The sequence below is a fragment of the Rhincodon typus genome, chromosome 3 (assembly GCF_021869965.1).
Source record: "Rhincodon typus isolate 14 chromosome 3, sRhiTyp1.1, whole genome shotgun sequence".
In the NCBI taxonomy this organism is placed as follows: Eukaryota; Metazoa; Chordata; class Chondrichthyes; order Orectolobiformes; family Rhincodontidae; genus Rhincodon; species Rhincodon typus.
In genome coordinates this window covers 61,520,173-61,533,882 of record NC_063334.1, presented here as the reverse complement: position 1 = coordinate 61,533,882, position 13,710 = coordinate 61,520,173, and the positions used below count along the sequence as shown (strand labels likewise).

At 40.1% G+C, this 13,710-nt stretch overlaps 1 protein-coding gene across 1 annotated transcript in view; it reads right to left on the bottom strand.

The window, feature by feature from the left end:
- LOC109928628 (transient receptor potential cation channel subfamily M member 6-like) overlaps positions 1-13,710 on the bottom strand; it is a 172,628-nt gene that overhangs the window by 115,383 nt on the left and 43,535 nt on the right. Inside the window, exons 5-8 of the mRNA XM_048593519.1 lie at positions 9,149-9,362; positions 5,140-5,264; positions 2,017-2,188; positions 868-1,042 (exon numbers count right to left, since the gene is read on the bottom strand). Of these exons, the coding sequence (XP_048449476.1) occupies positions 868-1,042; positions 2,017-2,188; positions 5,140-5,264; positions 9,149-9,362 (686 nt within the window). The remainder of the gene's footprint in view (positions 1-867; positions 1,043-2,016; positions 2,189-5,139; positions 5,265-9,148; positions 9,363-13,710) is intronic.

Genomic DNA, 13,710 nt, shown 5'->3' with positions numbered 1-13,710 from the left:
CTGTGTTCATCCAGCCCTGCACCTTGTTGTCTCGGATTCTCCAGCATCTGCAGTTCCTACTATATCTATTGAAGAAGTCTTGTTAAGCGCAAGCAGGGCTCAACTCTTAAAATATGATCTTGGCTGATCTGGGAGGTCAATAAACTGCAGTACAAAAAAATCTTGGGGTTCAAGGAGGTGCCAATCATTGTCACAGCCAACTAATACTTGAAGTGGATATAAATCCTTGACTCCTTTCCTGAAACAGCACTTCCTTTCTATTTAATATCTCTACATGTAGAGAAACAGGCTCAGCTCCCTGAATTTTTTTTTCAGTTGTTCTGTCATCCTAATTGCCCAGATTGCATTCTTCTCCAATGTGCTAAACATCTCTGAGAATGTTTTCTACCCTGATGTCGTACTAGGTATTGGCTTCTCCTGAAGGTGTCTTCTGGCCCCCATTTCACACCCCCGACCCTTCTGCTAGCTGCATAAGCATACAAACAATTTAAGCACTGCAGCATGAAGATGAGAAAAAGTCTCACCTCAGATATCTAACTCCAATTTTTCTGAGCATTCTCAACTTTGAAACGAGCAATATAAAATATTTAAAGACATGTACATCAAATATGTCTATATAGAAAATAAAGACAATTGAACATAGATCTCATGATACGAATAACGAAGAGGTATGGAATTCAATGCCCAAAGAAACATTACAAATTTCAGAATACAATGTTAATAAAAAATATGGCTTTAACCTATTTAATTAGAGCATGGTCCCAGTACTAATGCCAATAACATAAACAACATTTTTTTGGTAGAATACAAACTTCAGCTATCCTGCAAATTCCTGTTTATAAAATAACATATGAACAAGGAACATACCCACCATCCGCAGTGTGTTTATGAGTAAAAGACAGGAGATCAGCTGCCCTGCCTGTTCCTTCACATACAACAACAGGCACAGGGGGAGTATCCCTTACATATTCCCACACAGTCAGGATGACATTAGGTCCACCTTCAATCACCAGCCCCACAACAGGGACACCTTGGCCCATCCCTACATTGGGGAAAAAAGAAAAAAACCTTAATTGCATCAAAAGATCTCACAAGGCTATTGATTTTGAAAGTAAGCGTAAAGTATGTAATGTATTGTGCACACTCAACTTTAAAAATGGCAAAACAAAATATTTAAACACATGTACCTCAAATAATATCTCTATGTAGGCAATAAAGATAATCAACTAATAGATTTCATTGTATATATAATGAAGAGACATGGAATTCAATACCCAAAGCAACAAATGTCAGAATGCAATATTGATAAGAATGAACAAGACCTATTTAATCACTGTATATCAGTGGCCCGCATTTTAATCCCTAATAGCATAACCAATTTGTTATAATACAAACCCCATACAGCAAAGGTGTCCCTGTGGTGGGGCTGGTGATTAAAATTGGACCCAACCATGTGGGAATATGTAAGGGTTACTCCCCCTATGCTTGTTGTTGCGTGTGAAGGAACAGCCTGGACAGCTGATCTTCTGTCTTATACTCATTAAATATCATTCAATTACACTTGGAACTTCGGCAAACCTCTTTGTCAGAGGGAAGGGGTCTGGAATCAGCTTTGGCTTTACATTTCACTGGACACCCTTTCCAGCATGTGTTTAATGGGAAAGTGGTGCAGGCTGGCCATGCACTATCCTGACTCAAATATGGTGCTGCCATGTTCCATGTACACTGTTCCAGTGAATTCAGTTCCTGTTGCTAAAATGAAATGAAGTGAGGGGCCAGGAAGGTCTGGCACAAATGACCAAACATCCTCCACGAGAAACCTCCAAAATAAGTAAATAAAGCAGGGCCCTAGCAACCTGATTTTTTCTGGTCTTTACAATGAGGAAATTAGATGTTCCTTAGGGTCAAAGGTCAATCAAATGGATCCTTATATTCAGGTTTTGTCAATGTACATGGAAAGGGGAGGACTCACCTTCTCCACAAACACAAGCACAGTGGTCGGTTGCCTATACTTACGAGTATGGATTCTTTGAAGTGCAATATATTTTTCCAGCTTCCTCCTCAGCTTCATCTCATTCCCATATTTGCCAACAGTTCCATCATCTACTAGGATGAAGTGGGAATGCTTGCTATTTAAACTGGTCAGCTTGCTCAATGGGTTACCGAGTGTCTGATAGGGTCGCACTACCTGAGGAAATGCATATATACAAGTTTCTTTAAAACATTATAAAAACTTTGGTCTTTTACTCCTTATACATGGTCCAAGTACCTGTAAAACTAGAGATGATATTTTACAACACATAACAAGGCCAAGTTGAACAATTGATGTATCTACCATATTAGCTTTCAGAGATACCTGTCTGTTAGATGACGAAACATTTAATTGAAATGCTCTCCTAAACATTTTTATGCTGCAAGTATTTTAAATACATCCAGGCAGAACTTTTCTCACTAGTATCCCACTATTGATGAAACTTTCAAAATTAATACTATGTTCCTGCCTGTTCACAAATTAATAGCTTAAAATATAGTGTGGTGGCTCTTGTCATGCAATAGGGCCCATTACTCTAGGCTAAAATGTCCAGGTTCAAGTCCTCCAAAGATGTGTCATAATATCTCTGAACACAGTAATTAAAAGTATCTGAAATGCAGTCTGGCAGATGCCAGGGCCTAAAACTTTGTTTCAAGTTTAGATATGAATCTTTGCATTGATTATGAACTTGCTACTGTCAGTATGAACCTGAAGTAAGGTGAGTCTACATACTGTGGATGGCTCTATGAGGTCTGTACAAGCTAAGCGCAAATTAGTTTCCCATAAACTGCACATACGTTGGGAGCTGGGATTTCCACTATTCCATCCACTATTACTTCCACTGCAATTCATCTGCAATCAGCCAAACCATATACAAGATTGTGAAATTTCAAAACCAAATTACATCCAGTGCAAGTTAGATTTCTAATAGAAGCTGGCCTGGCCCAAAATTGCTGCCATGCCTCTCAGCAAACTACCATTATAGCGAGTTTCCACTGACTGTTTCCATTTGAAGACCTCAGAAGGCTGTTATAATGAAATTACTTTGTGAGATGCATGGACACTAATGAGCGTTCAAAAAACTTTCAATTGTTTTCCCTCACTTACTAAGAAATTGACAATTGTACACAAACAAAACTGGAAAAGGATGTGTTATTTTTAAATTTCATACTTAAGGGCTATTAAAATGGAAGGAAAATCCATTCATGTAGCACTACATTGTTCTACAACTTGGTGAAGAAGGTTATCAGAGAGTACAGTGGGATCTTGATCAACTGGGCCAGCAGGCCAGGGAGTGGCAGATGGAGTTTAATTCAGATAATTCGAAGATGTTGCATTTTGGTAAGACAAACCACAGCAGGATTTACACAGTTAATGATAGGGCCCTGGAGAGTCATAAAGAGAGTCCTTGGGTTTCGGGTACATAGTTCCTTGTAAGTGGTGTCACAAGTAGACGGGGTGCCAAAGAAGGCATTTGGCACGCTTGCCTTCATCAGTCGGAGCATTGAGTACAAGAGTTGGGACATCATGTTACCGCTGTACAAGATATTAGTCAGGCCACATGTGGAATACTGCATGCAGTTCTGGTCGCCCTGCTACAGGAAAGATATTTCTAAAATGGAAAGGATGCCACAAAGATTTATAAGGATGTAACCGAGATTGAAAGTTTTGAGTGATAAGGAGAGGCTGGGGCTTTTTCTCCCAAAGTGTAGGAGGAGTTAACTCTATCACATGCCAGTTCTGTTGTTTACTGATAATCCGGTGTTGTAGCTTCATCAAATTGACACCTCGGTTTTAGTTATGTCTGGTGCTGCTCCTGGTATGCCTCCCTTGGACTCTACATGAAATAAAAATTAATCCTTCAGCCTAATTGTAACCATAGAATGGAAGATATGTCAGGCCTTGAGATTACAGTCTGTGGTTGAATATAATTCTGCTGCTGCTGATGGCCCACAACATCTCATGAATGCACAGTCTTGAGTTGCTAGATCTGTTCAAAACCTTCCCATTTACCACATGGTAATGTTGCACAACATGTTGCAGGGCATCCTCAATGTAAAGGTGTAACTTCTTCTCCATAAGGGCCATGCAGTGGTCACTCCTACCATCACTGTCTGTGACTGATAGATTAATGATAACAAAATCAAGTAGATTTTTTTCCCCTCTTGTGGGTTCTCTATTACCTCCTATCACAGACACAATCTAGCAACTATGTCCTTCAGGACTTGCACATATCAGTCAGTAATAGTTCTTCCGAGTTGGTCTTGGGTGATGGGGCACTGAAATCCACAACCAGAGCATGTTCTCTGTTCTTATTCCAATTAGTGTTCAACATGGAGAAATATGAATTTATCAGCTATGGGGTGGGGGTGGGATATGGTAATTACCAGAATATTTCCTTGTCTGTGAGATTCATGAGGTCCAGAGTTAATGTCATGGACTCATAGGTAACTCCCTACTTCCTAACTGTATACCATGGTCCTGCCACCTCTGGTGGGCCTGTTCTACTCAAGATAGTAATGCTTGGATGAGTGTAGCTATGTCACGCTGTTGTTTGACTAGTCTGAGGGACAACTGTCCTAATTTTGGCACAAAAAGACTCACATCATAGTAAGGAAGATTTGGTAGGGTCAACAGGACTAACTTTGCTGGTGTCACTTCCAGTGCCTAGGCTGATGTCAGGCAGTCCATCCCATTTCATTCCTTTCATTTTTTTTAGCATGTCCGACAATGGAAAGTTCCTTTTATATTTCAAAGTGGTTTGATACAACTAAATTGGTAGGCCATCTCAGAGGACAGCTACAATGCTGTGGTCTGGCGCCACGTGCAGGTCAGAATAGGTAAAGTCAACAGATTACCTCAGTGATCCAGATGGGCTGTTACTAATGGTTACATGGTCACCATCAGAATAGATTTTAATTCCAGGTTTTACTTAGTACATTCAAATTTCACCATCAGCCATGGTGGGATTTGAAGCCAGTTTATTAACCTGGATAATAGGTTTACAAGTCCAGTAACATCACCAGTGCCTTCACTAGAGTGAAATACAAATGCTGTTCTGTTATTTGAGACGGAAAGGTTTGATTAGTCAGTCACAGGTCACTTACATCTTGCCCAATCAAATCTCGGTGATTTTCTATGACTCCCCAGGGTGTAATCCCTATTATGCAGATCTTTCGTAAATATGGGGACGTGTGATCTTTTATTGCATCTCCAACATGTCTAGAAGTTCCTAATTTCAAAAGAAGTAAGACTGTTAATTATACTGTAGCTAGAGAGTCAGAAAAAGAACACAGTTGCTGTTTAATCTAATTAAAAATGATTGACCAGACTATAACAATTTGCATTTATTTACAGCTTTTAATGTCAAAGAAATACGCGAAGTGCTGCACCAGACTATTAAAGACAACATTTTGTGCTCAACCACAAAGGAAATATTGGGATAAATGACCAAATACTTGTAGTTCCTGTAGGACTACTGGAGGAGCAATGAAAGATAAAGTCAAACCTGAGACCTGCAAGGTGCAAATCAGACAGAGCTTCAACACTAACACAAACAAGTCCAGCACTAACAAAAGGCAGTAGGTGGATGACTGACCGGTAAATATTAAAATGTTACTTTGTGATCTTTACAGTGGGGAGATTTTATTGTGTTAATATTAAAATTAAATGTATGTAACTTAAAATTAGTTAATAAATTCATAAACACTAGTTAAATTTGGTTATATAAATCCTAAATAAGTCTTTATTTCTGTTCAGTTTAGTTTCATAGAGGATCTATCCTGTGCGATGCACAATCCACTTCACTTGGGAGCTTCATATTCAGATGTATCATCAGTAGAAGAAGTTTAAGCAGCAGTTGTTCTCTCTCTCGTACAATCAAGGCTGAGACCTACGTAGATTCCGAGTTTCCAGAGGGGCTCACCCCACACATTTAAAGGCACACAGGCAGAGATAGTATGGTGGCCACCACCAAAGGAGGACAAGAAAGCAGTGCAGACATTCTGTGAATGCAGTCCACTTTATAACAAGTACTCAGTTTCTTAAATTCATTCATGGGATATGGACAGCACTGGCTAGGCCAGCATTCATTGCCCATCACTAAATGCCCACAGGGCAGTTAAGAATCAATCATATTATAGGTCTGGAGTTACTAATTTCTTTTCCCTAAAGGATACTAGTGAACAATGAGTTTTACAAAAATTGACAGCAGTTACATTTAATCTCAGATTTAGATTTTAGATACTTTTCTTTGTCATTGAATTCAATTTTCGACATCTGCCATGAAAGGATTCAAACCCATATCCCCAGAACAATAGCCTCAGGGTCTGGATTACTAGTCCAGTGATATTACCACTATGTCACTGCCTCCACTCAGAACACTGGTATGAGTGATGGTTCACCTGTGGATTATAGACAGAGCTAAGTTTACAGTTCCACTATAGGTGAATTAGCTGTCCAGATGTGATGGCATAGAGTATTTTGGGAAAGGAAAATTGCTAGGGGATTCTATAATTAGTTAGAGATATAGATAGACCATGAATCCAGGATGCAATGTTGCCTCCTTCTGCCAAGGGCAGGGTTGTTACTGAGTGGTTACCCAACATTCTAACAGAAGGGGATTGACAGCTAGAGATTGTGGCCCATATTTGTAGGTAGAAAGAGGGAAAAGGACTTACAGGCAGATTTCAGGGAGCTAGGAAGGAGACTAGCAAGCAAAATATCAAAGGTAGTAATCTTTGGATTATTCCCAGAGCCATATGCTAGTGAATACAGAAATACCAGGGCAAATCGAGGAATGCATGACTAATAAAATGATAGGGGGGGAGGGGGTGCAGAGCAGAACGGTTTGAGGGAGATAGATAGTACTGGAGTAAGAAATAGTATAGGTATTAAATGTGATCAGTTCAAAAGGAAATACAGTAAGATCTAATTCAGATCTACGATGCATTTGATTCAATGTACATCCTTTACTAAGTAAGATTGGTGAACTGCAGATATCCACATTGAAATATGATTTGAAAGGTCACTGGACTCGAAACATTATTCTGTTTCTCTCTCCAGAAGTGCTGCCAGATCTGCTGAGTTTCCTCATGAAATTTCTGTTTTTGGTTTTCGGAAATATGATGTGGCAATGGACATCTAGCTCACAAAGGACAAGACTGGGTGCTGAAAATACCTGGATACAAGGTCATAGAAGATCATAGAATCTCTACAGTGTGGAAACAGGCCCTTCAGTCCAACAAGTCCACACTAACCCTCAGAGCATCCCACACAGACCCATCCCCCTATAACTCATCTAATCTACACATCCCTGAACACTACGGGCAATTTAGCATGGCCAATCCACCTAGCCTGCACATCTTTGGACTGTGGGAGGAAACCGGAGCACCCGAAGGAAGCCCACTCAGCCACAGGGAGAACATGCAAACTCCACACAGATAGTTGCCCGAGGGTAGAATCGAACCCAGATCCCTGGCGCTGTGAGACAGCAATGCTAACCACTGAGCCACCTGCCACCCAAGGTGTTCAGGAAAGACAGGAAGGAGGAATGGCAGAATTTAATAAGGAGCAGGTTAGAGTGTTTGAGAGCAATGATGTCTAGGTGGGGTCAAGGACTAAATTTTTTGGTTAGAGTTAAGAAACATTGAAGATGCCAATGGCCTACTGGATATGATCTATATGTCACCAACTAGAGAACTGTAGAGCAGCAAATTTGTAGAAAAATTACAGAGATGCAGAGAAAGAATAGTGTAGGTAAAGAGGGTGACGTTAATTATTCTACGACAAATTGGTACAACTACAGTTGGAGAGGGAAAGGAGTTGCTGCAGTATGTTAAGAAGAATTCTCTTCATCATTTTATTTCCAAACAATTAGGAAGGAGGGATTGGGGAGTGTTGGATTCTCTCTCGTTTGAAGATGGTCATTGCCTGGCATTTGAGTGGTGTCAATGCTACTTCAGTTAAGTTACTATATGTCCCAGGTAGATATCTAGACTGCCCTAGTGAAGAACCCCAGTACAAAGCAGTGAAGATCAGAGTAGGAATTTCAATTCTTTACACATTACCCTCACTGTAAAAACACATTGAAAATATTAAGCCTTGTTGAAAGAAGTCTAACTGTATTATAAACAGTAAGCCATAAATTCTGCTCCTGACAAACTAAGTTCTGAAGTCTGGAGTGTTTATAACATTCCATTTCATATGTGTTGCAAACAATGAAGCTGTTTTTAAGTTTAAGGTAGTTTATTTCCCACTTTAATTTCATGAACATGACGTAATATTTATTTCATTCTCTTGAAACGATGAAAATAATCGATAATAGTCAATGCTTTTTATATTCTGGTTTGTTATATAGGAGAAACGTTTAATCTGATTGACTGCTCATCTTGCTGTACTGCAAGGTCCCCTCCAAGCCAACTGACTTGGAACTGTATCACTGTTCCTTCATTGTCACTGGGTCAAATTCCTGGAACTCACTACATTTTGGGTCTACCTATGCCACACAGACAAATATCAGAAGACAGCTACCTCCCCAAGGGCAATTAAGAATGGGCAATAAATGCTGAGCTAGCGAGTGATGTCTCTATCCATAACCAGATGAAATAAAATTCTACCCAATTGATGCCTAACATTCCATCTCAAAATGGGCAACAAAACAAGTCAAAATGCATTTGAGAGTCAAACTGGAGGTTTGAGATCACCCATTGTAAATGCGTAACATTATAGAAGAGCGAACTTTAAGTCAACAGTGCATTTTTTTTTAAATCAGAGATCTGCCTTACCATTACTGCTCATATACTACATTTTGAATTAGGCCTCAACTCCCATAACGTTTAATCTCTATACAATCTTCTTCTAAAATGAAAAACAACTAATCATATCTTCCTCTGTCAATATGACTACGTAAATGAGTCAAAAAATTCTCTTAGATTTCCAGAATAATGGATAAAATACAAATCATTACCTTGAAACACGCCAACTCTGAAAATTTACAAAATTACGACTGCAGCAAATCAAAGCGTTTTGAGTACTATTTCATACTTGTTAAGTAATCAAATAGTTCTGGTTTCCAAAAATCTGAACCTCAAATGTGACCAACAGAATTGAACCTACCCGTGTTGATGCCTTCCGTCACTATCCAGGCCCCAGTAGTCTCAGCTGCTTTGATAAGTCCTTTCCCAAAGATTTGTTTCAGCTTTGGAGGAAGTTCAAAGTTCTGGCTCCCCCCATGGACAGATATTAGTAGCTTTGGTAGTTCCATTAGCCATTCCTTCAACATCAAATGGAGCAACTGGTGCAGTTCCGTGTCGTATGAGACTCTAATATACTGAAGAGAATTCAGAGCGAATACAAAATAAAGTATTGTCAACTTGTTGTTAGGAAAATCTTATTCAGTTAATTATTCAGAAAATCTTATTCAGAAAATTATTATTCAGTATTGTCAAATGATCGAACTAATTATGTTGTCCTGTTGCATTTTTGGCAGAAACTATTTGGAAAATTTAACAGCAAGCATCCACTTAAATATTCTACCCAAGGCTGCAAATATGGAGAGAAAAATAATTTATCTTTCTAAAAAAGAGTTTCTGATTGCTCGCAGATTTTCTCTACATTGTGTAAGTATTAAAACAAAAAGTAAAGCTCAATTGAAACAGCAAAAGCAAATCTTACAGTAAGTAGGAATGCTGCACTACCAAGCTTATGCTTGCCAGCTGACAAATTGAAATCGCTGCCACGGGAGGTGCATGTTGTTTCAGGGCACCATCCCTAAAGACAGTAATGCCCCAAGACCCAAACAACAATAGCACATTGTAGCAGCCATAGTCCCAGACAGAGAGACACATGCACGACTGGTAGTGAGTTTAACCTAAGGGGAACTATGCTTCAGGCAAGGGGCAAGATTGAGAAAGTAGGATCGTCAGTGACCTCAGCCAGTATGGGAATTTGAACTCATGCTGCTAGCATCACTCCATATCACAAACCAGCCATCTAGCCAACCCCAACATGAGCATGTGGCAAGTAAATAATACAAGCATCTAGGTTGCAAAGAATTATCTGCAAATCTATTCTAGACTTTCCTGCTCTTCCATATTTGATTTGTCACATAATATCACAGTTCTTACCAAGATATATTGTTATATATTATAAGATAGATTAAATTAATTATATTTTAATAAAAATATTACAATGATAAATTATTGGTGACTGCCCAGTTGATAATAAAGTAGCACATCTTGTCTAAGGGATACCTACATCAGTGAACAACATCCATCTGGCTTTGTGGATCCTACCAGATCCCTCCAAAATGGTCATGTACATGAGATGCTCAAGTGGCCCACTAACTGCTGTTACATGGAAAAGTTACAACTGCAACCAGAGACAAGGAACATTTTGTGACGCTTTCAGAGGTTTAGTGTACCCATGCAGAGATAATGCTGGAGTCCATCCAGGCTGTGAAAGCTGCCGTGCTTCGACAGGTGCGTACATGACTTCCTCTACGAAAAGGATAGCAGTTCTCAAGGACAGTATGAACCAACAGACCGGTCAGTGGAATGCCCTCAGTCCCGTACATTTTAAAATTCTTTTCACAGGATGTGAGAATCGCTGGTCAGGCAAGCATTTAATGCCCATCCCTAATTGCCCTCAAAGGTGGTCATGAACCACTTTCTGGGGCTGCTGCAGTTCAGCTGGTGCACGGATATCCACAGTGCTATCAGCAAGACAGTTCCTGAATGTTCACCCTGTGACAATGAAGGGACAACAATACAGTTCCAAGTCAGGATGACGCATGCCTTGGAGGGTAACTTGCAGATTCTAAAGTACCTGTTCCACTTGTCCTTCTAAGTAGTTGGAGTTTGGTTAGGGAAAGTACTGTAGAAAAAGCCTTGATGTGTTGCTGCAGGACATCTTATAAATGCCACTGTGTCAGATACTAACCTAAGGAACTTCTATGGATATGTCATGGAGCTGAGACAACTGACCTCCAACAATCACAACCACACTCCCTCTAGTTATGATTCTAACTAATAGAAAATTTTGCCTTGATGTCAAGGGCCATTAATCTCACCTCACCTTTTGAGATCAGCTCAAGAATTGCTCTGATGGAGCCCAGACTGAGTGTGGTTGACCAGACTATTTCTTTTGAAGTGCTATTCTATAGCACTGTTGAGGACACCCTCTATCACGGTGACCAAGATTATGACCGTATTGAACAGTAATTGGCCGGGTTGGATTTATCCTGCTTCTTGTGTGTAAGAACTTAACTGGACAATTTTCAACTTTGCTGGGTATATGCCAATGTTGTAGCTGTACAAGAAGAACTTGGCTAGGGACAGATCTAGTCCTGGAGCACAAATCTTCAGTACTATTGCTGGAATGTTGTCAAGTCCCATTGCCTTTACAGCACCCAATGTCGTCAGCTATTTCTTTACATCTCATCAAGTGAATCAAATTGGCAGAAGATTGACATCTGTGAAGCTGGGGACCTCAGGAAGAGGCCCAGATGGCCATCCACTTTCTGGATGATGCTGATTGCAAATGCTTCAGCCTGGTCTCTTGCACTTCAGGAAAGGGGTGATCTAGTGGTATTAGCGCTGGACTATAATCCAGACACACAGGTAATGTTTTAGGGACCCAGGTTTGAATCCTGCCATGGCAGGTGGTGGAATGTGAAATCAATAAAATTCTGGGAGTAATAAAAAATAAAACCATCATTAACTGCTGGGGAAAGAACTCATCTGTCTTTTAGGGAAGGAAACTACCATCCTTACCTGGTCTGGCCAGCATGTGACTCCAGACCCACAGCGATGTGGTTGATACTTAATTGCCCTCTGGGCAATTAAGGATTGGCAATAAATGCTGGCCAGGCAGGTGACACCCACATCCCATGAATGAATAAAAAAAAAACTGACATGCTGGGCTACCTGATCATTGAAGATGAGGATATTTGTGGAGCCTCCTCCTCCTCTGGTTAGTTGTTTAATTGTCCACCACCATTTATGACTGGATGTGATCTGGTTGTAGAGATTTGCTTTGATCCAGCAGTTGAGAGATTGTTTAGTTCTGTCTATCACATGCTTCTATTATTTAACATGCAAATGGGACTGAGTTGTAGCCTCACAGTTTGACATCTTACTTTCAGGCATGTCTGTTGTTTTACCAGCCTGCCTTTCTGCACTCTTTACTGAATCAAGTGTGATTCCCTGGCTTGGTAGTAGTTATAGAGTGAGGGATATGCCAGTCTATGAAATGACAGATTATGGCTGAATACCATCCTGCTGCTGCTGTTGGCTTCGTATATTCACTATGAAGAATCTCATCTTATTCACTATATCCTTTAGGGAAGGAAATCTGTCATCCTTTTCTGGTCTGGCCTACATGGCTTCAGATCCATAGCAATGTTATTAACTCTTAAATGATCTGTAAAATAGCTTAGCGAGCCACTCATTTCAAGGGGCGTTAGGACACTCAGCTCTTCAGCCTCTCCACTGGTTACTATATAACTGGACAATGCAGTGTAAAATGGGAGCGACAGCAGGACTGATTAAACGGAATAAAGTCTTTATTGAGATCTTTTTAAAAGGACAAAAAGGTCAGGGGAACACTACATCCCGAATCTTCTTTGTTTTCACCTCTTTGAAATTCGCTAACCCACAGGAGTCTCATTCTATCCTGTAGTAAGACACAATGATCAGGGTGGCCTTCCTGGAGAGCAATAGACTTCATCATCTCTGCTGTCTCAACATCTGGAGATAGCTGAGCCTCATGCAGGACAGTTATGTGTCCTTCCTTGCCATTCTCCACCCTACCCTCTCTGAGACTGGTCCTCATGTGGCCTCGTCAATGCCTGGAAAACCTTCCTTTTGAGATTACCCCTCCTCATAGTATCTGGGTGAATGAAGCCCTGTAGAGGTAATGGATAAAAGACACTAATAGAAAATATTAATACAGATAACCATTGTTATCCACAGGGGTTAGGGGCAAGGATCTCCCCAAGATAACAAAATCACAGATCGCACTATAATGGAAATTCTCTATCTACTGCGAAGGACCACACAATCCATTAGGACTTGTCAATTAGGGGGAAAAGAATTGGGTTGGGAAAAAAAATTAGGTCTGGGGAAACCTTGCAAGAATACAGGTAGTAAATCTGCAATGTAACAGGGAGAGCATTTAGATCATTTTTGGGACATTTAAAAACAAACTTGTCAAATTGTAAAAATTTTATCCCCTCCACTGGAAAAATGATTCCAACAATTCATTTACAGCTACATTACACATGTGGATTAACAACTGTACCCAATACTTCTGCATGAAAACTCCCAATATATACCACTATAACAGGAATATCGGCACTGAAGAGCTATATAACTAAACTTATTCCTTCATTAGAAATATTAAGGGGGAAAAAGCCGAATCAAATGGGACTAAGAAAAAATGACTGGGGATCACACTTGCTCCTTCGGGCCCACAGGAAAATCTGAAATTAAACCTTAGAACTTACTCAGGTCTCCTAGCTCACAGTCTAGCTCCCTTGGCCTAAAGGGGAAGCCAACACTACATGCCAGATATTGCTGCCTTCTAAAACTATTTGGATCAGAGAAGATGCAGGTCTTTTTTTATTGTTTCACACTCACCAATACAAAATAACAGGTTCAATTTGAACTATAAAGGAA